Source organism: Aedes albopictus, chromosome 2 (genome assembly GCF_035046485.1).
Source record: "Aedes albopictus strain Foshan chromosome 2, AalbF5, whole genome shotgun sequence".
Taxonomy (NCBI): domain Eukaryota; kingdom Metazoa; phylum Arthropoda; class Insecta; order Diptera; family Culicidae; genus Aedes; species Aedes albopictus.
In genome coordinates this window covers 486,611,375-486,636,669 of record NC_085137.1, presented here as the reverse complement: position 1 = coordinate 486,636,669, position 25,295 = coordinate 486,611,375, and the positions used below count along the sequence as shown (strand labels likewise).

Below are 25,295 nucleotides of genomic sequence, written 5' to 3'. Positions count from 1 at the left end.
AAAAAAATTACCTGAGTTTTCCGGGAAAATAGGCGACCCTGAATTTTTCTCAAATTTTTTTTTTTGTTCATATATCCATGAGCCCTGCCTGTGGAAAAAGTTTCATAAAAATCTGAGACCCTGCGGCTCACTTTGTACGATAATAAAAATCCCCTGCTGCTACAGATATCTGTCTGGACCTAATGAAGCTTCGGAAAATCTGGGCTTCTCAACCCAAATAGGGGTCTCCAGTTAGCCTAGTGGTTGAGGCTATGGATCGCCAATCCGGAGACGGCGGGTTCGATTCCCGTTCCGGTCGGGACAATTTTCTCGACTCCCTGGGCATAGTGTATCATTGTACTTGCCTCACAATATACAAATTCATGCAATGGCAGGCAAAGAAAGCCCTTCAATTAATAACTGTGGAAGTGCTCAAAGAACACTAAGTTGAAGCGAGGCAGGCCAAGTCCCAGTGGGGACGTAGAGCCATAAAGAAGAAGAAGGTACTAAAGCTTCATAAGAAATACAGAACATGAACATGAACTCATGTTGATGGATTCAAGACAATACATACTAGGACTCTTATCTCTTAAAGTTCTATACTCGACTTCCCCTAGCAATATTCAGCAATCCAAAAAAATACTAAATACTAAGAAAAGTTCACATAAAAACAAGTTAAAAGAGGAAAGTTTATTGTAAAGATTTTCAATCTTATATTAACATCACTAAAATCTTCCTAGATGAACCAATATCAAATGCCTTACGTACTAGTTAATCTCAGATGTGGAGAATATTAAAAAAAACTAATGATAGGGCGATGTGAAAATGTCTTAAAGAATTAAGCATAATTGTCCTAATATGAACAGAAGAGACTGTCGACTGTGTCACTTGTGCATGTGAGTTTGAGAACGGAATGTGTCGCGCGCGCATCACTTTTTCAGCTCCATGTGAATGTGTTTGACCATCCGCGCCACCATCTCGGTCAGCGTCGTTTCCCGGCTTTTGCCGATTCCTACGATATCGTCGTGGCAGGGCGTTTCCTCGGTGTCGTACTCCGGCACGCACAGGTTCGTGATCAAGCTGAACGCGAAGCAGGTCATTCCGCAGTGGACGGCAGTGGTGATTTCGTGCACCGTGGACATTCCCACGGCATCCACACCCCAGATCCGGAGCATTTTCAGCTCGGCAACGGTTTCGAAGTTGGGTCCACCAAGGCAGATGTACACGCCCTCGTGCAGGTCGTTGTCGATGCCTATGTCCTTGCCGATTTCCTTGGCTTTTTTCAGCAGCTTCCAGTCGTAGGCGTTGACCATGTTGGGGAACCGCGGACCGAACCGGGAGTCGTTGGCGCCCTGCAGGGGATTGTTTCCGGCGAAACCCATGATGTTGATGTGATCCTTCATGAGCATGATGTCTCCGACCTTGTACTTGGGGTTGAGTCCTCCGGCGGCGTTGGTGGCGATCAGGTGGCTACAGCCGACCAGTTTCATCACCCGGACCGGCATCGAACACTGAAAGTGGATAGATTTGTGTAATTAGTTTGTGACTTAGGGACTGTTCATAAACAACGTAGACTTTTGTCCCACAAAAAAAATATGTATGGAGCATAGACTTTGGCCAGAGAAAGCCCCAGCCCCGTAAAGCCCCCGCAACACTTACCTTAGCCAGCGGGTATCCCTCGTAGTAGTGGAATCGGCCCTGCATGCACATCACCGGAACGCCCTTCAGGTAGCCGAAGATCAGCCGTCCGACGTGCCCGTCCACGGTCGAAACCGGGAAGTGCGGGATGGTCTGGTAGTCGATGTAGTCCGCATCGGTCAGCTGGTTGGCCAACGATCCGAGACCCGTGCCCAGAATGATACCGATCTTTGGCCGGAGCTGCGTTCGCGACAGCAGGTGGTTGGCAATTTCCTGCAGCGTGTCGTAGGTGTACCTGTGAGATGGAGAGCGGAAAAATAGATGATCAATTATTTTTGCTAGAATTACTTCAAGATCAGTACGTGAGGGGAATGCGGCTTTTTGCCTCGCTTCATTGGAATTTCTATTAGGGGGTCACTGGTTGGTTGATTGAATTTGTAATTTACGCTTCGGCACGAGTCGGGCGCGAATGGAATGACTAATTGAGCGTGTCAGCAGGTTTATAAGAACGTCTGGGCTCAGCTGAGAATGTGATCTAGTTTGGCGAAGAATAAGTTAATCAGTGCAGTGTATAACAAATATGACGTAATTGAGGCAAGATAGCTGGTAGCCTTCCTTATTCTCTAAACATTTATGAATACATGTAATACTATATTAGCAATTCACTATGATGAAGATATCGCAGCACTATCACGTATCACGTGTTTAACAGCACTTCATGAGTTACAAGGACTTTTGCTTACGTGGAACATCTAACCTACCTTAATCACTATAACATTATTGCATCGGGAGATAATTATATCCAATGAAAATTCGTGGCAAAATTATCGTGGATCAAAAGTAAAAAATGCGAAAACTCGACACATTATTTAATATACATTAGTGACCCGATTTTGTCAGCCCCTATTTATTACACACTCTTTGCTCTCCTCAACAACCTGAACAGTTTTTCTAACTTTTTATCCCTCTATGCTCTGCATTTAAGCTGTAGTTTGACGATAAACATAGATAAATTGGTTAAAGTTTGACCGCAAGATAATGAGAGCAAAAAGTTTGTCGCAAAATGGGGCTGACAAAATCGAGTCCTTACTGTATTGTTTAAAATTTTCCATTCCTTTAGCTATAAGTAATGTAGGGTGGGGCGGGGCAAGATGGGTCACCTAAGGACGGGCCATCATAACTTTGTAAATACAAATCGTATTGGTTTGTATTCGTCATCTACTCTTTAATACACTAGTTAGCTATGCTTAAAGTTAATAAAAAGTTCATTAAATACAAAATATGATGTTAAACAAGCAGTTTTAAAAAGTGACCGATTTTTCGAAGTGAAAAAAGTGCGGGGCAAGATGGGTCACTTTTTAAGTAATTTACATTTTCTCAACGAAAAACGGCAATACATATATAAGATTTGTTCAGTATTCATATATACTCCATATCCATACTGAGTAAACAAAAGCTACTAGTAAACATTTTATAAGTTTATTTAGAAAATAAAAACTTTACGATTTGAGTGGTCCTAAGACGACTTGAAAATCGATGTTTTCACTAAAAAAATATCATAATTTTATGTTATAATTTAAGGCGTTCATTCCGCTTGATTGAAGTGAGTTATGAGATAGTCTTGTAATAAAAAAATAAATTACTTTTAAATGATGATAAATCCCTAGATTTTTTTTTGACCCATCTTGCCCCGCTGTGGTTTATATGGAGAATATATGGAATGTATCGCATAAGAAAAATGGCTAAAAACCATTTTATTTTTAATTTTCCATGAGAGTGAATAATTTTTCAATCAATGCTCTAAACTTTTGTATATTCATGCTTCATGCACCTAACAAAATTATTAACATAATCAAAACATGAGTAATGCGCTCGTAAATGGCACTGACCCATCTTGCCCCGCCCCACCCTTTTATATTGTTATTGGAAAAGATGAAGAGATTTTGTGATTTCGAGAAAGATTTTAAAAAAATCACTCAAAAGGGCTTTTGGTTCTTACTGCAAGCTTGTGGTTTCATGAAGAAGTTGAAGATTCCTTCAGACGATTATTCAAAAAGCAAGACACTACAAGAGAAGGCCTCAAATATCAAGCAGATATTTTTGGAAGGCCGAAGATTCCGATAAGTGTATGTTCATAAACCACGTGGACTTTTCGGGGGGAGGGGGGTCTGGTCATAGTCTACGATCCATACCAATTTTCATATTTTTGTATGAACAAAAGTCTACGAGGGGGGGAGGGATCTGAGATGATCAAAATTTGGTCTACATGGTTTATGAACGTACCCTAAGATGCTGCAAATTCCATGTGGAAGTGGATGAATCTGGAAATTTAAATTTATCTAGAATTTCCTCCATAATTATTTTTGCCAGAAATTCTGTCAGGGCTTTTTTAACTTTTATAGAAATATCTCTTGGAATGCACAGAAAACTCAAATTTCAAACACACAGTGTGTGTTTATTGACAAATTGAGAAATAAGTTTGTGAGCAAATTTCTATCGGAGTTCCTTTAGGATACCTACTGGCATTTTTCCAAGATTTGAGTTCTTTTCGGGTTTCCTCCTTGAGGAAACTTCCAGGACTCTTAAGTAATTCCGACTTATTTCTTCTTGAGTTTTTCACGGGGATCCCATAGAATTTGTTCCAGCATTTTTTCCGGTATGGCTCCCAGAGGCCTTCGCGGAATTGTAGTTGTGTTCCACCATGTCCGTGGAATTTCTACCAGAATCTTCAAAGGAGTTTCTGTCAGGACATTTGTCAAATGTTGTCGGGGAAAATCTCCGAGATCCCTTTCGGTGTTCCTCTTGGATTTTTTCCCAGGAGATCTTCGCGGAATTTCTATAAGAGTTTCTACAGGAGCTATGCCTATAATTTCAACTAGACTTCCTCAAAAGCATTTCTCCATGAGTTCTTACAAATTGTCTGCTGTGGGTTTCTCCCTAGATTTTTTTTCCAAATATTCTCCTGGAAATTTCCGTGAGCTTTCTTTAAGATTTTATCGGGATTTCCACAGAAGTTTCTCTTGGATTTTTTTAAGTTCTTAAAGTTTCTTAAAACCTGAGATTTTTCCTGGGACTTCTCCTAGAAGATTCCTTCTGGTGATGCTTCTGGGAAGTCTCTCAGAGTTTTTCTGAATTTATCCTGGACTTTTCTCCAATATTTTTCTGGAAATTCTTCCGAAATTCCTTTTGGAATTTCTCAAATAGATCTTCCCGCAATTTCTGTCAGAAATGTTTCCATGCAGTTGTTGGAAGGATTTCTTGAAGTGATCCTCTTGAGATTATTGTTTAGAGAATTTATCGGGATTACTTCCGATCGAAGATCTTGGGGGGAGCTGCTTACCAAATCTTCCGGCCTATCACATCTTGTAATTTTTATACTCCTGTATATCAATGATCCAGATGTGACACCTGGTGCTGAAAGGGCACTGATTATCTGACGATCCAATTTGCCCGGATCGTGTGTCTCAGAAGATTATTCCAATAATATTCCGTCAAAGTATCACAAAAGAGTATTGTGAACAGTTTGCTGTATTGACGGAATTAAGTTGATCTCTGAGCTGTAGATACAAGGCCAAGCCCCCCTGTCAAGGTGCCAAACTGGTAAGCACTGGGTCATTGCTTATTGTTTGATGTCTGGAGTCTGTGATAGGATTGACGTTGGCATATGATTCATCATAGTAAAATTATTTAGTAGGATATTAATTGAAACAAAATTCGTTAAAAATTAGTTCTTGGATTAATGATCGGACTCAAATGATGCCTAATAAATCAACTCGATTTCTGATGCCTCCAACATGATTTTAGCCACTGTCACTTGATCGAACAGTTAGTTGACTACACGTAACTCAGGTTGATTCAATAGCCGCTACCTCTTCCGTAGTTTCCTGTAGTTACACTATCCATTTAAAGATGTTATAGTAAATAGTAGTAGTTCATATAACCAATATCTACATAACTTCCTCAATCCTCTTTGTAAGATTTGGTAGATAGTATGACAGCATTGATTGAAACACGAGAGCTCTTAAATCATGTTATTATTGGCATGGTTAGTTATTTTATGAACAATAATTTAATTGACGAATCCGATTTAAAATAATTGAATAGTAATTTTTGTTAAGCCATATTAAAATAATCACTATCATTATCAATGAATGCTATCCGCTCAAGATCTTCGCTACATTGAATTTTGAATTACTGGAGGCTTCACTTATCAACAAATTTACAACAAACACGCTATAACAGTATCTAGAGAATCGTGGAGGGTGAGAAACCTGAACTAGTAGCAGTATTCATATAGATTATTAATTATACCCTATTATTTTCAATCATTGCAACATTATACTAATATGTGCGGGCCGCCCATCTGCGGAGTTGTGCGGCCAATTATCCTCTTTCCATTCCAGAAACGACCGTTTTGAAGCAAGAAGTGTCTCAATGGCCAACACAAACGGGACTTGTCCGAAACACACAAGATAAGTACAACAATTTTACAATCAGGCACCCAACTCTTTCTACTACTTTGCTAATAGATAATGCAATATGCATACTTCCATATCAATTGTTTGTTTACGCGTTTATTTATGACACTATTGAACCATTCTTGTCGCCGCGGAATAGTTTACAATTTATCTTATTTACATTTTTCAATTCACTTTAAAGTATCTAACACTGCTTTTACAATTGTATATGTAAACTTGTATCTTAATTATGTTCATTATTAATAGTAGCCTGATAATCCAAGTCTAGTGATTTTTTTTCCTAAGGAATAGAAAGAGTTGGTAGCATAATCAATACAATACTTGAAACTGGAAACTCCTTATTTCCCCCTATGGGTTATAGAGAGGGGCGGGACATTCGAGCCTACTCATCAGTGGAAAGGACTTGCTATGCTAATCGGTTTAGCATAGGGCAGATACAAGTCTACTGGTAGACGTATCGCCCAGTGAAACAACGCAGATTGGCCACGGCCCGGGGGTGCGTTGATTATAACAGAATGACAGAATTACTTCCGATCGAAGATCTTTCCGGAATCCCTATCGGGAATCGTCCCGAGATTTTGGGTGTTCCTAATAGGATTTCTTAATAGCTGCTCCCGGAGTTCTTGCAGGCATTTCTCCACGAGTTTTCTCAAAAATATGCAAAATACTTGTAAGAAAGTTCCGGAGAAATATCAGCAGCGATCAACTACGGGCGAAATCCCGCCAAAAAAACCCGATAAACTCTCTGGAAGAAATCCTTGAAAGAACTTCTGCATAAATCTCGCAAAAAGAAACCTCTTGAAATACCAACCCGGAAAATCATTTAGATAAATCCACAAAAAATCTTTGAATAAATTTTGAAAGGATTCCCGGAGAGATTCCAGCAAGAAACTCTAGAAACTCTATCGGGAAAACTTTCAGAAGAAATTTGGGAGGTATTGCTTCAGAGACCCCGTGAAAAGCTCCTACAAAAATCCTAGGAGGAACTCTGTTAGAAATGTCAGAATCAACTCTCATGGGTTCTTGAGATAACACGTTTTTTCCTGAGTTTACTTGTATCTATTGGAATAGCCAGGATGATCAATTGGTACATACCACCCGTTAATTTTCGAATTTGTTTACATGCTATTGTGATTTTCAGTTTTTCATAAGATTTACATCGAAATCCCAGCACATGTCCCAGCATTAGTGCATCATAAACAGCAACCTTTGGGCCAGCTACTCAAAACTTTTAGCAAATGCTACCTTTTTTTCCTTTTAAACTTTCCCCTATGCTCAACAGACAGCTGAACGGGAAGGTCCAGATAGTGTGGGGTTAAGGCCGTCTTCTACAAAAGCCAGGACTACTCTCTCCTCGACCCACTTGACACATTCCCATGGTCGCCAAACCCTACGCCTCTCCGGAACTTCAGGGAGGGGCTAAAACACATTGCACCCTCAAGGTTAGCTGCGCAGCCTGCAACAATGAACATCGATAACTCGCTTTGTGGAGTCCGCCAAGATAGCTTTCAGACGTTCAGCCAGTTTCCCGAGTGGTTCTCACCACTCCCTTTGCCCTCGGAAGGCGGGCGGGATCAACCACCACGCCCGCGCAACTGTTTGGCAAGCACCAAGAACTGATACTTACGTGTAACGCGATTTGGCCTGCTGAAGTCAAGGTTACTACTACCCTTCAGGCCCTATCAGTTGCACCAGAAGGGGTTGCTGACAGTGGGGCTTCCAGCTGCCCCGGCATTACCGGGGGACCCGTTTCCAACCGCGGGCTCGGATCCAACACAAGAGACTGACGCTACGACAGCAACGTTACAAGGATGTACTCTCCTTAATAATGGCTGTGTGGGTCAACTCCACTTCTTCGATCGATTCACCGTAGATTTCCAGCGTGATGTCGTCAACGAAGCCGACGATCTCCACACTCACCGAGAACTCTAACCGTAAAACCTCGTGGTATATGACATTCCATAACATCCGGACCCAGGATGGAGCCTTGCGGAACTCTTGAGCTTAAACTACTTCTCGATTATGGAAGTAACTTCCGAGAATTGTGTACAGGTACCCAGTTACCCGGGTATCCCTAGACGCAGGAGCGCATCGGTAATAGCCGCCCAACTCGCGCTATTGAACGCTTTCCTTACATCCAGAGTCACTATTGAACAGTAGCGAACCCCTCTTCTTTTACGCTGGAGCGCTATCTCGGCGGTTTTTGTAATCGACAGGATACCGTCAACGATCGACTACACCTTCTGGAAGCCGAAGTGGTTGCTCGAGAGACCATTTACACCCTCAGTGCGCCTCTGCATCACCGTGGGTGCTCAGGACTGACAGTAAGTAAGTAGTGTGCCTCAACATTCTACTGAAGATGATCTTTTTAAGCACCTTCCCCGCCGTGTCGATCAAGCATATTGGTCTATATGCTGACGGGTCTTCGGGTGGTTTCCCCGCCTTTGGCAATAGAACCAGGCTCTGCCTCTCCCAAACTTCTGGGGAAACTCCCTTGCCCTGGCATTTCTGCATAGCAGACCAGAACATATCGGAAGCCTCTGCAATTGCTACCTTTAAGGTCAGGTTCGGAACTCCGTCCGGACCTGGGGCCTTACCTACGCTAAGGGACTTCGCTATCCCCGCAAGTACCACATCGATGACCCTCTCCTCGTCGCCAGCCCCAGTCCCCGACTGTCCTACGAAAGGAGGCCAAGGACTAGGATCATGCCGCGGAAAAAGCCCCTCGATGATCCGCTCTAACAACTTTGGAGATTGCTCCTCATCATCATTACCCGAGAAAAAACCAAGGAATGGGAAAATGGAATTTTTATGAACAATCCGCATTACTAAACGCATCCTGTGGCCACTATCATTTCACTAATAACACAAAAACTCCCATAATACCTTGAAGGAATGTAGAGAACTCCGCATCTCTTTTATGTAGATATCCAGCCAAATTATAGCCAAGTAACCATGCTGTTGAAGCATAAAACCAATAACTATAACCATAAACTGATAATTATCATAAAACCAAAATACCAAAAGATAAAAGGTATCAAAATTCTCTTCAAAATCTCTTCAAAACTAATTGGTCATCAAACTGTTACTTAAGATATAACGCACATATATTGGCTTGCATTACTCTACAAAAACCATTACAGTTGAATTATGGTTACATGGGTCCTTCTTTATCCCGAGATGTAGCGTAAGCAGAACACCGGTGGTGAATCACGTTAATCTTGTCTTACAGTCAAAGATTAGTTTCTAATCTTTGTCCCAAGAATCAACGGATCGAAATGAGGTATAACGAAAGAGGGCAATTTGCTTAATGGTATGTAATATAGACAAGATGCTAGTAACGTAAAACGTACTAAACAATGGATCAAGCTACACTCAAACAAAAAGGCAAGAAGATTGGAAAATCTTGTTTCTTACAATCAACCCATTCGAGAAACTATGTATTATGTATGCTTTTTCCATACTTTTTAACCATTTGGATGAATGGGGAACTAATGACTTGAAAATAAAATAAATAATATCACAGTCATCTCGCTGGAAAGTTATTACTTACATTGTACCACACGTCAAAAACTGTGTACAAACCAAGCACCACTTGGAAATCAATTAAATCGAATGACTGTGTACAACCACTAGGGATGCCTTCTGCTGCGAGAATGGATGGCAATGTGCGCACCTGTCCATCTAAATCACGCGCTTCTGATAGCGGTCTTCGAGCAGTATCATCTTTATTAGCTGCCGATTAGCACATGGATAGGGTACGGTGGAGTAAAATGTGCGTCCTCAGAAGAAGATACTCGATTTTCTATTTATCTATCCACTCAAACAGATTGAAAGATTTAATGTTTGATCACACAAGTTCGATCGTCTAATGTGAGTTAATTTTAGCGATTTTAGGTGTACACACTTTTTTGATATTTGACTAATTAGTCTTGTTTAAAAGCTCTTTTTAAAGTAATACATACCCTCAAGACTTTTATGTACTATGAGTTTCTGATTTCAGCAATAAAATTTGTAAAAATTCCAATTTACTGCTAAAAATATTGACGTGTATTGTTACATGTGAAACCCTCCATTCATTAGAAACGAAGATCAAGCCCAAGAGTCCGTCAGCCCATAAAAGCGTTTCTATGAATAAACTCAAGCATCGCGCCATGTACGGGAGGCTTGGCAACGCTAATCACAAGCCTGAATCCCAGATTGCGGTATTGGTACATATTCTTTCTCCCCACATGATGATGGGGGCAATATAATAATTATTACCTCCTCGGCACAAACAATGTCCGACGCCGTCCGACTCTCTCTCTATGTGGAAGATAACGAGCCTCCAAAGCCCATTAATCATCGCAAATTCCTTGATGACCTGTTGGTTGGCAGGGCACTGATGTGGCTGGGTGAGAAAGCTTTGTGTTGATTGGCCATACCTTCGGCACCGCAGCAAATGCATTTCCGTCCAATAAACACAATCAATAGGTACCACTTGTCGCTGACGGCTCTGACCTAAATACCCTGATCATTAAGGTGATAAAACTTTGATACAGACTATTGCTTACTAAGCATATTTCATTATCATAATCCGAAGTGATTCCTTCTGCATTTGCTTCCAGCGTCGATCCCTAGAAGCACAATTCGAGAATTTTCGGTTACTACAACTTAAATATGACTACATATTGCATTAGGTCGTATATACAGTGTATCAAACAATTGGCTTCTTTAACGGTGTTGAGATAATGTGATATTCTGAATCTGCATGTCAAACTGAGCTGAAATCCAAATTTTCATGAATTTTGGTGCCCGGGAACCTATTTAAAAATCAATTTGAAGTTTGTATGGGAGCGATTTGTCGAATCACCCCTCGTCGCAGTTTGTACTGGGCGCAGCTGTCAAACAGTTACCCAGCTGTCAAAAGGTGATTTTAAAAAATCTCTTTGAAATTGTTTTTAGGTACCAAAATAAAAATCTGAAAAAAAATCTTAGTGGCTCAGAAAAAGGTGCTCTTTTACATAAAATCAAAAAATCAATACATTTTTTTAAATTTAAAAACTTAATTGTCCGTACAGCTTTTTTTTTGGTCAAAATAATTTTTCATTCAAATGATCATAACTTTTTTATTCATCAATCAAATACGCTGAACTTTTGATCAATCATAAACCATATATTAAAGCTCTATTAGTAAAATTTTAAGCGAGATCGAATAGGTTTTCTGAAAGTTATAGAACTTTTAGTAAAACATAAGATTTTTGAACACATTTTTAAAACATTATATCTCAATATGTACTCGATGGAACCTTTTCCATTTTTTTTGTGATACAGCTTATACGTGAGGCTTTCATATGCAGCTTCGTTTAAGGTTTTATATTCACTACAAAAAAATATGAAAAATCTGTATATGCTCAGAGTGTAATTTGGAAATTTATCATATTTTGATCAATAAAAGTGCCAAATGTTTTCAACGTTTTTAAACTCTCTTAATGTAATATTTTTAAAACTACATATGAAGAGAAGGTCCTATGTATTTTTCGTTCAGTTAATGCACTTTTATTGGTGGAAAACGTTTGGCAGATTATATGTGCAAAATGAGGTAAATTTTCAAACATCGTCAACTACATAAGCACATTTTTCATATTTTTTGTAGTGAATATAAAACTTCAAAAGTAGCTGCATATGAAAACCTTAGGTATCAGCTGTAACACACAAAAAATTGAAAAAGTCACATCGAGTACATACTGAAATATAATGTTTTAAAAATGTGTTCAAAAATCTTATAAGTTTTTCTAAAAGTACTATAACTTTCAGAAAACTTATTCGATATCGCTCAAAATTTTACCAATGAAGCTTTAATATACAATTCATGATTGGTCAAAATTTCAGCGTTTTTGATTGACGTATAAAAAAGCTATGCACATTTGAATGAAAAATTAATTTTGACCAAAAAATTGCTGTACGGACAATTGTTTGATACACTGTATGTAGGTTATATGTATATTACTCGCCGAGGAGGCGATCCCAAGCAACATATGCCCTTGGCGATTACCTCAAAAGGCACGGTTTTGATTCCCCATTTGTAAAATCAATTTGGCGTGAAAGGCTCATGACATCTGTTGTTGATTCAACTGTCTCGATCTTACTGACCCTATCAACTGTAATGTCAAATGGAAGGCAGCTTCCTCATAAGCTTGAACCCATGATCATTGATTATTCTATCTGGTTCAGGCGCAGTCCCGGGAACAACGTTTGAGGAACAACACATATCAATTGTGCAGATTACAGAGAAAGAAAAAAAAACAAAAACATTTGAACATACATAGGTAGGTATATTATGCCTCTCAAGAAAAATCAAAATATGGCGATTATCTGCCTCTGGCTTCTGATATTAGCGCGACAGTCACTAATCATAACAGCGTCACCAGATTTAAAAGTATATAATTCCATTATATGGGGTTTGACAGCAAGAACACTCATTCCACTGAGCCACTCTTGCCGTTCGTCACAAATACATTCAAAAACATCTGTCACTTCGCGAAATCCACGTGCTTTTGTTTTTGGCGGGAACACTTTTTCTTTTGTTTTGCCTTGCGACTGTCATGCGGCGGTATGCCTTGCGAGCGTACGACCGCCGCAGGACTCTAATAAAAGATAAGCGCGACAATATTAACAATCATGGCACAGAGGATGATGATTGGGGGGTCACACCATGATCGTCTTAAATTGGATGGAGCATGGATGGGATTTGCCGCCTTTGTTCGGCGACGATAAGAAGGTATCAGCGCGACTCAATTTACGCGCAATTGAATAATGGGCGACGGAATTGCATTGAATCACGAATCACTTGGAGGTTAGGTTTTTGCGCGAAGATCGTTGCACCAGGAAACGTGGAACAAGGTACTGGTGTAAGAGACACAGACACGTTTAATGCTTCCAGTGAGCTTTTCAGCGCTCTTTAAACAAGCCGTAACAAGCATTTGAACAAGCCGTATTTCAGCATTATATGTACATGGTTCCGGGTCATTTGGCCGAACGCCATTTAACCGAATTCCGTTTGGCCGTAAAATGAATGATGAACTTAAGTGACGATGCCACTGTTCTCCGCATCAGTATAACTCGAAAAACTGCAACTGCAAAATTGTCCTAAATTAGCAACTGAACTGCTACTGAAAATATGCCAACTTAAAATGCACGATCGTTTGGGCCTTCAAGTTAAACATATTTTTCAGCACATTGAAAATTTAGAAAATTAGGTAGGGTTTGGAACTATTTTGGGCACTTGCTACTATAACTGCTACTGAATATGTAATGTTTGCTAAAGCGCATTTACACGAAACTCCACGCGGCAAATCCTCTTGGAAAGGAATAGCCGCACTTGAGGAAACGCCGCAATGTAATTAATATAAGATACATATCTATCCTCTGCATGTGTACGAAAACCGATTTTGAAAATATTGATCGTTATTTTTAAAACAATCAAAAACTGAAAAAATGAGGAAATGTTTCCAGTTTCGCCTTAAGGCTCAATTAAGAATTGCATATTCCCAACTAACAATCGCCAGCCGCAAACAAGCATGCATGCTGAATTGTTGCGTTATAATAGTAATTATAGCTGAACTAAAATTATGCTGTACACATTACTGTACAAATGCTATTTCAATTGAAAAAGTAGTCAATATTCAACTTTTCGTTTTGGTATTATCAATGATAGCTTAAAACACTTTACAAGCGTTTAATAAGATTTTTATTCGACTTGCTGTAATTCCTTTATAACATAGTTTTGCAAAACTTTTTTCTGCTTCTTGTTCAGTTCATGTAAAAATTAGGACATGTATCTGTATAATGTGTTTTTCACAAGTCAAATAAGCGCTTTCGTTGCATCATACTTCGACTCAGAGTACATGATGAAAAACACGTGTTTTTTAATCTGTTGTTCAGTCGTTAAACATAATGTTGTGCTAATTCACATCTGCTGAATAGGAATCGAAGTCTGATCATTATTAAACCACAGGAAGTTCATGTTTTGATTTGAGCGCTGCAATTCATCATCTCTAGGATAGCGCAGATAGGAAGGCATACGGCTGGCAATCCACGAGTCTCGAGTTCGAATCTGGATTTAGGTAAATTTATGTGTAGTTATTATTTCACAATATTTGTTCTCAGCAAAGTTCCAATCATAAACTCTCATAGAAATTGAAAATTTTGATTTTTTTTAATTTTTAATCATTTTTGCTAAAGCTGAATAACAGTTTTACTATATAGTTGTAAAACGATTTAACAACAAACAGTTCAGTTGGTACACAAGACTATGCTTTATAGTTTCTCCAAATGTGTGTGAACAAAACCCGAACAAAGGTTATGCCTGAAAATTATCCTAATGTTATTCAGCATCATGCTGAATCAATTCGTCGTAAAGGTGCTTGTAAAATGAGTGATTGTTAGTTGGGTTATCCAAAATTTAAAAAGCACTTTTCTCCAGAATGACGGAAAAGCGAACAAAAACAGTGTGTCCGATGGTCATAATTGACTATATAAACAATCGGACATTCTTCCTCTCCTCTTCTCTTCTTGGCGTAACGTCCTCACTGGGACAAAGCCTGCTTCTCAGCTTAGTGTTCTATGAGCACTTCCACAGTTATTAACTGAGAGCTTCTTCTGTCAATGACCATTTCGCATGTGTATATCGTGTGGCAGGCACGAAGATATTCTATGCCCAAGGAAGTCAAGGAAATTTCCTTTACGAAAAGATCCTGGACCGACCGGGAATCGAACCCGTCACCCTCAGCATGGTCATGCTGAATACCCGTGCGTTTACCGCCTCGGCTATATGGGCCCTTATCGGACATTCTTATTTTCTTCGATTTGTGGAAAATTTGGAAAAAGTGCTTTTTTAGTTCTGGAACATTTGTCATTCTCCCTTGAGCCTTAACATCATCTCAGGGGACCATTCTTGTTAGTGCCGGGCTGTTAATAGCGATGGCTGCGAGTGTGCCAGCTCACGGTATCCACAGTAGTCACGGACACATGAATATGGAACGGGAGTGAGAAGTGCTGGTCGTTTAATACACAGCGCAACATTTTTTTGTCTCAAGAGCAAACTTATGTGCCTCTGACAGATTTTGGGCCGCTGAATCCGAATCTGGGCTCAGATTTGCTCTAGCACGTCACAATTTTTAGCTATACCTCAATTTAAAGGGCAAAATATGCGATTTTGGGCTTTTTTGACTGCAAGCCATTAAGCACAGGCAAACAGACGTAACTCTTAGAGGAAATTCATCAACAACTTTTGCCCGGTGTCATTTTCATGAGTACACTGCCACCTGTTGGTATAACCGCGCGCGATATTATCGGCCATGATGGATTTCGATTTGACGTTTTGCTAACACGCACACTACTATACAAATTGCCTGTAATTTCCGTTTGCATCATTCAGCAACGTGTACACTGGCAAACGTCAAAGCTATCGAACATTTGCGCCTCTGGTGGAACGATCGCGCAAATCAAATGAAATTTCAATTGATCGTAAAATGCATGTGCCAAGCTGTTTTGAAGAGTGTTACGTTTGTTTGTCTGTGCATTAAGCATACGTCTGTTTGTCTGTGCATTAAGCATGGAAATATACCTATTTTTAAGTAATCAAAGGATAAATCAGTGTGGTTGAAAGAGGAATGAGCTTTTGTGCGCGTGTGGGGAAAATGATTAAATTTCAAACTTTTTGGTGGATTTCTGAGGAAAATTCAGATCGTGAGACTTAAATGGAGCTCTGGGACATTCCATTGAAAATACTGATCACGTATCGAGAAACATTCCGCTGGGGTTCTGGTGAAACTTCTATTGCGGTTGCAGTGGTGATGCTATTTGTAAATTCTGGCAAAGATTGTGATTCAAACTACGGTGGGAGGAATGTGGAATTCTGAAGGAAGAATTATCCCATGGAACAATTCTCTATGGTAGGTTTTTTTTTGCCTTTTTTGGTATTCCGTAAAAAGGTTCTTGGAGCTTTGCATCTTACTTCATTCTTACAGGAGCTCTCCCGGAAAATTGATCAGGAATTTCACTGGGGATTCAATAATAATTTATTTGGATTTTTTTAGAAGTTCTACCAGGAATCCCTCCTCGAATTTTCTCTGAATCTCTTGGAACTTCCCCAGAGCTATATTCGCGTGTTTTCGTGGAATCCTTGGAATCCTCCAAGAAGAATATTGGATTCCTCTCGTACATATGTACCTGTTGAAATATCTTTTACAATTCGATAAAAAGAATTTGTTTAGATAGTTAGAAGATTTTTCTATAATTTCCTTCTACATTTTCCAAAAGTTCCATTTAAATCAAGATGTTGTTTCTCTGAAATTTCTTAGAGGTTTTACATATTTAGAAGTTTCGACGGGAATTCTCACTGAACTTTTTTTTTTCAAATTCCTCCAGAAATTCTTTTTGAGATTCTTCCTGGAGCTCCTGGGGTTTCTTCGAAATTGAATATAGGGTTTCATCAGAAGTTTCTACTGGATTTTTATCAAAGAGTTGCTTCTTCCAGCATTCTTTTAAGAAGTTCTTCTGTAATCCATGCAGAAATTTCTCCAGTAATTTCTGTAGGAGTTTTTTCTGATATTTCAGCAGGAGTTCGTTTTGGAACTTCTATAGAGGCTCCTTCTGGAATTAATCAATGACTTCGTTCTAGGATACCTACCTACATTTACAAGAATTTACAAATGTATTTCTTCCTTTTAGAATCCTTCGAGATTCCTTCTGGAAATCCTCGATAACTTACTTCTGGGAATAACATCGGAGTTCATTCTTGAATTCTCCCAAGACTTTTTTTCTTGAAATCCTCCAAAATTTTTTTTTCTGAAAATTCTCCAGGAGTTTCTTGTGGGAATCCAACAGTTCCTTTTGGGAATCTACCAGAAATATTTGGTATCGAATATTCGTAATCGAGCTCAAATCGTCGTCCATAATTTTGCCATTCATCTCATTCGTCCATAACTTTGCCATTCATCTCAAAACTAGAAAATTTCAACAAATGCTTCAAGATCTGAGCCTGTCTGTCCGTCTGTCTGTCTGTCGGTCTGACCATTCTCTCTCCTCGATGATTGCAAGAGCATTACTGATGCATTATAAAGCATTTACAATTCCGAAATAGGACGAGTGGATCACGTGAAGGATCTGGGAGTGATATTAGATACAAGCTTATAACATTCAAACACTGTGTCTCATATGTTGTAAGCAAGGCTTCACGAATTCTCGGATTCATCTTTAGTACAGCTAAAAATGTCACTGACGTATACTATCTCAAATCATTATACTGTTCCCTGTCGCGTTCTATTTTGGAATACTGCTCCGAAGTTTGGAGTCCATCCTACAATAACGGTGTCGAGAGGATTGAGTCCGTGCAAAGGCGATTTTTTACGTTTTGCGCTCCGAAGGTTATCGTGGAGAAATCCCTTCCGTCTCCCTAGCTATGAAAATCGCTGCCAACTTATTGACCTAGAACCCTTACAAGTAAGACGCAACACAGCAAGAGCCCTATTCATAGCGGACGCTCTGCAAGGTCGTATTGACTGACCAACTATTTTGGAACAAATTAATTTGTACGCTGCTCCTAGAGCATTACGCAACAACCTCCTGCTTCACTTGCCACTTAGACGGTCAAACTATGGCAGGTATGGAGCCGTAGTAGGCATCCACCAAAGGGTCGTCAACCGGGTAGCCTCCTATTTTGACTTTAATACCCCTCGCCGCATTCGCCGCCGAAGTTTTTCCAGATATTTTAGCAGTTCCCGTTAGTTGTGTTTAATTGCTGTGTATTTTTTTTTTGTATTGGATTTTATGTACTCGTGACTTGTGTAATTCTACTGGAAACTGGATCCATTTCCTCACTTTTTGGTTTTTGATTTTTTATAAAATAACGAAGTAATATTTTCAAAATCGATTTTCGTACACATGTAGAGTATAGATCAAGGTATCTCCTGAATTTTTCCCTGGTGGAAAATGTTTTTCGTGTTTGCAGAAACCATTTTTGAACAAAATTTCACTAAAAAATGGTTTCTGCGAAAACTGAAAACATTTTCCACCAGGGAAAAATTCAGGAGATGCCTTGATCCATACTCTACATGTGTACGAAAACCGATTTTGAAAATATTGCTTCGTTATTTTATAAAAAATCAAAAACCAAAAAAAAAATAGGAAATGCTTCCAGTTTCGCCTTAATTATGACAAAGTTATTGTTAAAAATAGACATTATAAATAAGTCTAGGATTAAGTTAAACATCATTGGAGCTGTTGATGTGTCCAGAATAAATAAATAGACAATAACTCGGAGCTCTCGATATGTGCTCATAAGAAATGGTTCGTACAGAATAGAGTATAATGAAAACTCCGTTTTTAATTAGGATTTTCGAGAGCTAGTTGTTGGTGTTTGTCTTAATCTAGTTTTATTGCCGTTTTATTATCGTTTTTACTCGCATATTGTGCTATTTACAGTATGGAATAATGCAGGCTTTACAATAGGATTATCGAGTCAAGTACAAGACACTGAAGACGACACACGACGACAGTTGAGGTCGAAATACGTATCTGTCAAAGGATGCAAATTCTTAGTGGAATTCAAAGGAACAGTACTTAACGCGATTTTCTTCTTACTTACAGATATTCCCCTAACAAGCCCAGGTTAATCATCATCAGTAGGATTATGTTATTAAACAGTTCACATTTAGTTTAACTTTGAAACACTGACTTTATCTATGGTTTATGTTCCAGGTTTTATCATTAAATTTCCCAGTCACGATCATCCGTCAAACCTCAAACCTTATTCAGTTTTATTATAATTATAAGTTACTGAAATTCTTTAACAAAGACCATTCCGTATTCACTCAAGTTTTGATTGATCATTACCACAAGTGTCCGTTCCAAAACTATGCATTTTGAAATTCCAAAATCTACGTCGCAATAATCCCTATCGCAAACACACAACGCGCAAAACTCCCAACATCTCCTCTTGTCTATCGGACAATTAAAATTTTGTTTTAAAACACTTCCTTGATAACCTTCGGCCACGGCACGAGACACCATGATTCGCATTTGTCGATGATCTGACGTAATACAGAAATCACTTATTTCTTATCGCAATGGATCGGAACAAAGCCACATGCCGAATAACGGAAGACTTTTGCAAGGATCGCACAATTCACCCGAACCAATTTACATCACTTTAAACTTTGATTCCCATCCAATTGAACCTGATCCTCACCATGCTTCTTCCCGTGCATTGTAGAATACGCCTGCAATTTTCTCGTCGTCGTTCACTGGGGTCGTTCCGTTGGTCAGCGCACTGCTACCATTTCCGTTGCACTCGCTGCCGTTGATCGTTATGCCATTGACATAAACCTTGTCACTCATCGTCACAACTTTTTTTTTCTCTGACTTTGTCCTTGTTGAATTTGAAATTTGCAAACTCTATCGGATAATTGGATCACCGATGGTCCTACGCAAACTACCCACAAACTATGTATAGCCACCGACCGCCGGTGTTCAAAATTCCCACGCGATCGCGCGTAGACTACTTTTGCAACGTATACGGAGTGCGCGCGCGCTCAAATGCAGATCAAATGGAACACGTTACGATCGGGCTCGCCTTTCGAATCGCTGAAAACTTGTCCCGCTGATGCGTGAAATTCGCCAACTACTGCTACTGGTTGGGGACAGGGCGTGTACTTCACTGCGATTCGTCAAATTAATTCCCTATGGATCGCCTGATCGATCGTAGGTATTTCCAAACCAGAATTGAACTGATCGCGCGCCAACTTCGGTGCTCGTATTTAGGGTGGATTTGGACGACAACGGCTGCTGCGTTAAGGCTGTGTGCTGGAACACAATCGACCGCTCTCCGTAAATGCTAGATTAGGACTGATTGGAACCGGCTGGTTTGAAGCGGCTCGTAAGCTACTCTCGCTGGACGGTGGCGATGACGACGACAACGACGACGACGTGTTGACGAGGATTCGGCAAAAAAAGAGTATAAATCAGGTTCGGGACGCGCAGGGAGTGACCATCAACCTGCGTGCGCCGTGGTCGAAGAGGCCGGGCCGGGTCGTCGATTGTTTTGTATAACATAACAACGTGCGCGACGCTGACCGTTCCTCATACATAGGAAATCGTGTTTTGTTGATTGAGCTTAAGGCGAAACTGGAAGCATTTTCTCATTTTTTTGGTTTTTGATTTTTTATTAAATAACGAAGCAATATTTTTAAAATCGGTTTTCGTGCACATGTAGAGTATGAATCAGGGTATCTTCTGATATTTTTACGCGGTAGAAAATGTTTTTCGTTTTTGCAGAAACCATTTTTTAGTGAAGTTTTGTTCAAAAATGGTTTCTGCAAAAGCGAAAAACATTTTATACCGCGTAAAAAATTCAGAAGATACCCTGATCCATACTCTACATGTGCACGAAAACCGATTTTGAAAATATTGCTTCGTTATTTAATGAAAAATCAAAAACCAAAAAGTGAGGAAATGCTTCCAGTTTTGCCTTAATCATGGAAAGCTTGTCGCTCTTCTCTCTTCTCGAGTCCAGCTTTGCGCAGGAGCTGTTAGGTATTTTATGTTCCCGAGTGGATGACCGGCTGGCTCAAATTGCTACTTGCTGTAGGGGAAAGAGGAACATAGAGCCCCATTTGATCAAATCCATTTGATAATTTTTTCTCCTTCTTCTTGGTGTATCGTCCCCACTGGAACAAAGCCTGCTTCTCAGCTTAGGCTTACCCAAGAATACCCACGCCCGTACATTATGCTAATTTTAAGAATACCGTTTTGCCCTAGATAATATAAATACGGGAAATTTTAGTAATCTTTGATGAAGGATGGAGACGCGTGGTAGTCTATCGGAAAATGTAACGTAGCCAGTCTTTTTTTATCAATCGCTTAAACGATATTCTGGTAAGGATGTTCTCGATCGCCTGGCAACCATTTGACTCATTTATCCACAGCTCAGTTCAGAAGCATTATATTGAAATGAGGTGTTCGGCAAACTTGTAGATAAGTGTTTTTCCTACAATTATCACCAAGGACGCCATATCCTAACTCTCATATATACGGCGTGAGATCGCTAGTACCACCTACTCATACTAAACGATCGAAAAATCCGATCGTTTGGTATGAGTAGATGGTACTAACACTTTTACGCCGTAAATATAAGAGTTAGAATATGGCGTCCTTGGTGATAATTGTAGGAAAAACACTTATCTACAAGTTTGCCGAACACCTCATTTCAATATAATGCTTCTGAACTGAGCTGTGGATAAATGAGTCAAATGATTGCCAGGTGATCGAGAACATCCTTGAATTTTGGATTTAGTTTGCTCAAACATATATTTACAGCCATTCCATCTCTCTCTTCTTGGCGTAACGTCCTCACTGGGACAAAGCCTGCTTCTCAGCTTAGTGTTCTATGAGCACTTCCACAGTTTTTAACTGAGAGCTTCCTCTGCCAATGACCATTTTGCATGTGTATATCGTGTGGCAGGAACGAAGATACTCTATGCCCAAGGAAGTCAAGGAAATTTCCTTTACGAAAAGATCCTGGACCGACCGGGAATCGAACCCGTCACCCTCAGCATGGTCATGCTGAATACCCGTGCGTTTACCGCCTCGGCTATATGGGAAAATTTTACCTTTTATTTTCAAAAAATCATATCTCAAAAACAAAACAACATACATTTCTGATTTTTTGATATATTACGCCAAATTTCCTGAATTTTTTGATAAAAATATAAAACCAGGGTACTTCTTTGGTCCCGAGACCATGAAAACGTGAAAAAAATAATATATTTGCATATTTTATAGTACTCTTTACATTTCAGCCCCTTTAACGTATTTTTTCTGGAAACTAAAATTCAATAGCTTTCAAACAAAAAAAAAAGAAGTTTAAAATCGGTAAATGGTTCAAAAGTTACGATTTTTTGAAAATTTTTAGTTTTGAAAAACCTTAATTTTTTGGACCACCCTATATGAAAATTGGTCACCCTAATGACGAAATAAAAAAAATACGGGTCTAATAATTTCCGAAGAACTACAAGCCCACCAAGTTTCATGACAATCGGAGATGCACTATATCGTTTTTCTATGGAATGGCTGTATATCAATATCTGGATGGATTCATGGGTGAACGCTCTACAACAGACCAGATGTTCGCCATCCGCCAGGTGTTGCAGAAATGCCGCGAATTCAACGTGCCCACATATCACTTGTTCATCTATTTTAAATCGATTAATGATACAATCGATCGAGAACAGCTATGGCAGATTATGCACGAATACGGATTCCCGGATAAACTGATACGATTGATCAAGGCGACGATGGATTGAGTGATGTGCGTAGTTCGAGTATCAGGGACACTCTCGAGTTACTTTGAATCTCGCAGAGGGTTACGGCAAGGTGATGGTATTTCGTGCTTGCTGTTCAACGTTGCGTTAGAGGGTGTAATAAGGAGAGCGGGGATAAACACGAGTGGACGATTTTCACGATTTTCACGCTGCTTGGTTTCGCTGATGATATTGATATTATACCCAAGTAACCACAAGCATTATATCATTGCACGAATTAGACTGAATATCAACATTTGCAATGCGAAATGCAGTAATTCCACACTTGTCATGCAATAATCCTTTAGATTGGCATTATCAATGTAATGATGCATTGCATTTTTCTTTACATAAGGGTTCATTAAAAGGTGATATAATGCAATGTACAAACTAGCTCTAACAATACAATTATAAAAGCTTGACTCTAATGGTAAACAAATCAAATCAAGAAGATTGAACAGCTTTACGGTCAGTTCCATCGGTATTCAACATTTCTGGTTCGACTCCCGACCAACTTAATCCCCATTTGAGCCGTCGATCGACGACAGCAAAACCTTTTTAGAGATGACCTTTTCTCTTTTCTGTAGGCTGCTATCATATGCTAATAATGATGGAAATCACAATTAGCATATGAGCAGTGTGCGAAGGGTGTTTTAATCGTCGTTTTAGTTATTTTATATTGATTAAATATCTTCTAAAATGCATTATTTATTTATCAGAATGTAATGAATTACTGTATTCTATTACATATGACATAGTCGTTTTGCCTTCTACTGCAATGATTGAGACAGAAGATCAGTTTCCTTTTAGTTAATGAAAAATCTGTTGTTATCACTGCAGCAGAAACGGTCCAAGGCACCAGCGCGATGGAACTCATCTAGCGGTCTTCAACACTTCTGGTTCGACTCCCGACCCGGCGACAAAAATATAATGGTTAAAACAGTCATGTGTGGGGGGCATCAGTACCGTCGATAACAAAACGGTGCTAAAAATGCTAGATTTTTGTTTTGGTTTTTCGTGTTGCACGTATTACGCATGTGCAAATGCAAATATACAGCACATGCATTTATGTTACTTTAGCAATGGCTGTCAGCGTGCTGCAATATGTGGCACTTATTTGATTTTAGTGGGGCCCTTTTCGACTTTAATATTGCTTCAATGAGGGGTTTAAAGCAATGCAGCATTATATTCACAATTTTAAATATAAATATAGGGCTAAATTGATGCACTTATATACGGCTTCGTGGTTACTTGGGTAGCTGGTAAATTTGAGACGATTGCGGAAACGTACATTCGACTAAAGAGTGAAGCCAGGCGAATCGGATTAGGTAGTCCTTGATGTGTCGAAGACAAAGTACATGATGGCAAAGGGCTCCAAGGAGGAATCACTGCGCCCGCCACCCCGAATTTCTATCGATGGTGACGAAATCCAGGCGGTTGCAGAATTCGTGTACGTGTGCTCACTGGTGACCGCCGACAACGACAACAGGAGAGAAATTCAGAGACGCATTGTGCAGGAAATCGAGCTTACTTTGGACTCCACAGAACTATACGATTGGCCGTCACACGAAGTTAACTATCTACAAAACGCTGATTACCGTCCTCTATGGACACGAAGCATGGGCCTTACGTGCCCTTGGAGTATTCGAACGGAAGGTGCTGCGTACCATCTAAGGTGGAATGCAGATGGAAGACTGCTGCTGAGAGAACCAACCATCGTCCACACCGCGAAAATCGGGAGACTACGGTGGGCGGGTCACGTCATCAGGATGCCGGATAGCAACCCGACTAAAATGGTTCTCGAGAGTCATCCGACCGGTACAGGAAGACGTGGTGCACAGCGATCTAGATGGGTTGATCAAGTGGAGGTCGATCTGCGGCTCCTTCGCAGAGTGCGGAATTGGAGACACACAGCCATGGACCGAGTAAAGTGGAGCAGCTGTACTATGTACAGCAGAGGCCACTCAGGTCTTCGTCTAACCGGTAAGGTAAGTATGAGATTACTTATGGTACTCATACACTTGCTTATACCCTAGCTGTCGTCCAGCCAATATCATCAACGTGATGAAATCTTTAAAATATCTTCCTGTGGGCCGTTTTTATACAAGCTCCCCTACTTCAGCGTTATAATATGGTCTGTCAAGTCCCTGTGTACCTTTAGGCAAATGTTTGATAAGCAGTTTGAGGAAGTTGCTAATGATAGTGTGACTTGTGATTCAGAATTTCACCGGTGCTCCGGTCGGATCGGAGGAGCTCGTCTTTTACATTTCAGTAAGTGGCGAATTGTTCGTATGTGATTAATGATACTTATACTCTTGTAGATGTCTTTTAAACGGTAAAGCTCGCGTCGCGGTTTCCGCACATTACACTGATATAGTACTTTAGGAAGATAGGATGTTCTTCGCGAATGCGTCATCGCCAACGAGTTGTCGTACGTGCGTTCTGTAACTTTGAAGTAGGGCAAAATCTGGTAGCATCTGGTACACGGTTAGAGCTGTGGTACATATGTAGTTATTCGGTTTTTATAATCTTTTCGGGTGGATCTTTCTGAATGGAAAATTTTGACGACTTTTCGAATTCGCGGAAGGTCGATGACTTGCTACCATTTCAGACACCAGATCCATGATGTGGAAGTTCTTTGATCGATTCCAGTTTTTTTAGTATGTTAGCTATGTACAGTTCACATTTTTAGGAACTTAACAGTAGTTGCAATTAGATGTTTTATTTTAGTAAAAAATAATGAATTTGTATTTATGAAACAATATAAAGTAAAATGTTTGATTGGTTCATTATTATAGATGTCGACGTATTTATCATTTGCATTTCTGTCATTATTGGAATACAGATTATGTATAACGAT

General features: G+C 39.7%; 1 protein-coding gene across 2 annotated transcripts in view; it reads right to left on the bottom strand.

The window, feature by feature from the left end:
* Positions 1 to 651: 651 nt before the first annotated feature.
* Positions 652 to 25,295, bottom strand: part of LOC115261050 (purine nucleoside phosphorylase) — a 55,384-nt gene continuing 30,740 nt past the window's right edge. The window contains exons 1-3 of one of the 2 annotated variants that reach the window (XM_062854151.1): positions 19,327 to 20,071; positions 1,639 to 1,912; positions 652 to 1,490 (exon numbers count right to left, since the gene is read on the bottom strand). In XM_062854151.1, the coding sequence (XP_062710135.1) occupies positions 909 to 1,490; positions 1,639 to 1,912; positions 19,327 to 19,475 (1,005 nt within the window). In that variant the 5' untranslated portion in view covers positions 19,476 to 20,071 and the 3' untranslated portion in view covers positions 652 to 908. Of the gene's footprint in view, positions 1,491 to 1,638; positions 1,913 to 19,326; positions 20,072 to 25,295 lie in introns of those variants that run through there. The other variant, XM_062854152.1, reaches the window with a different exon arrangement.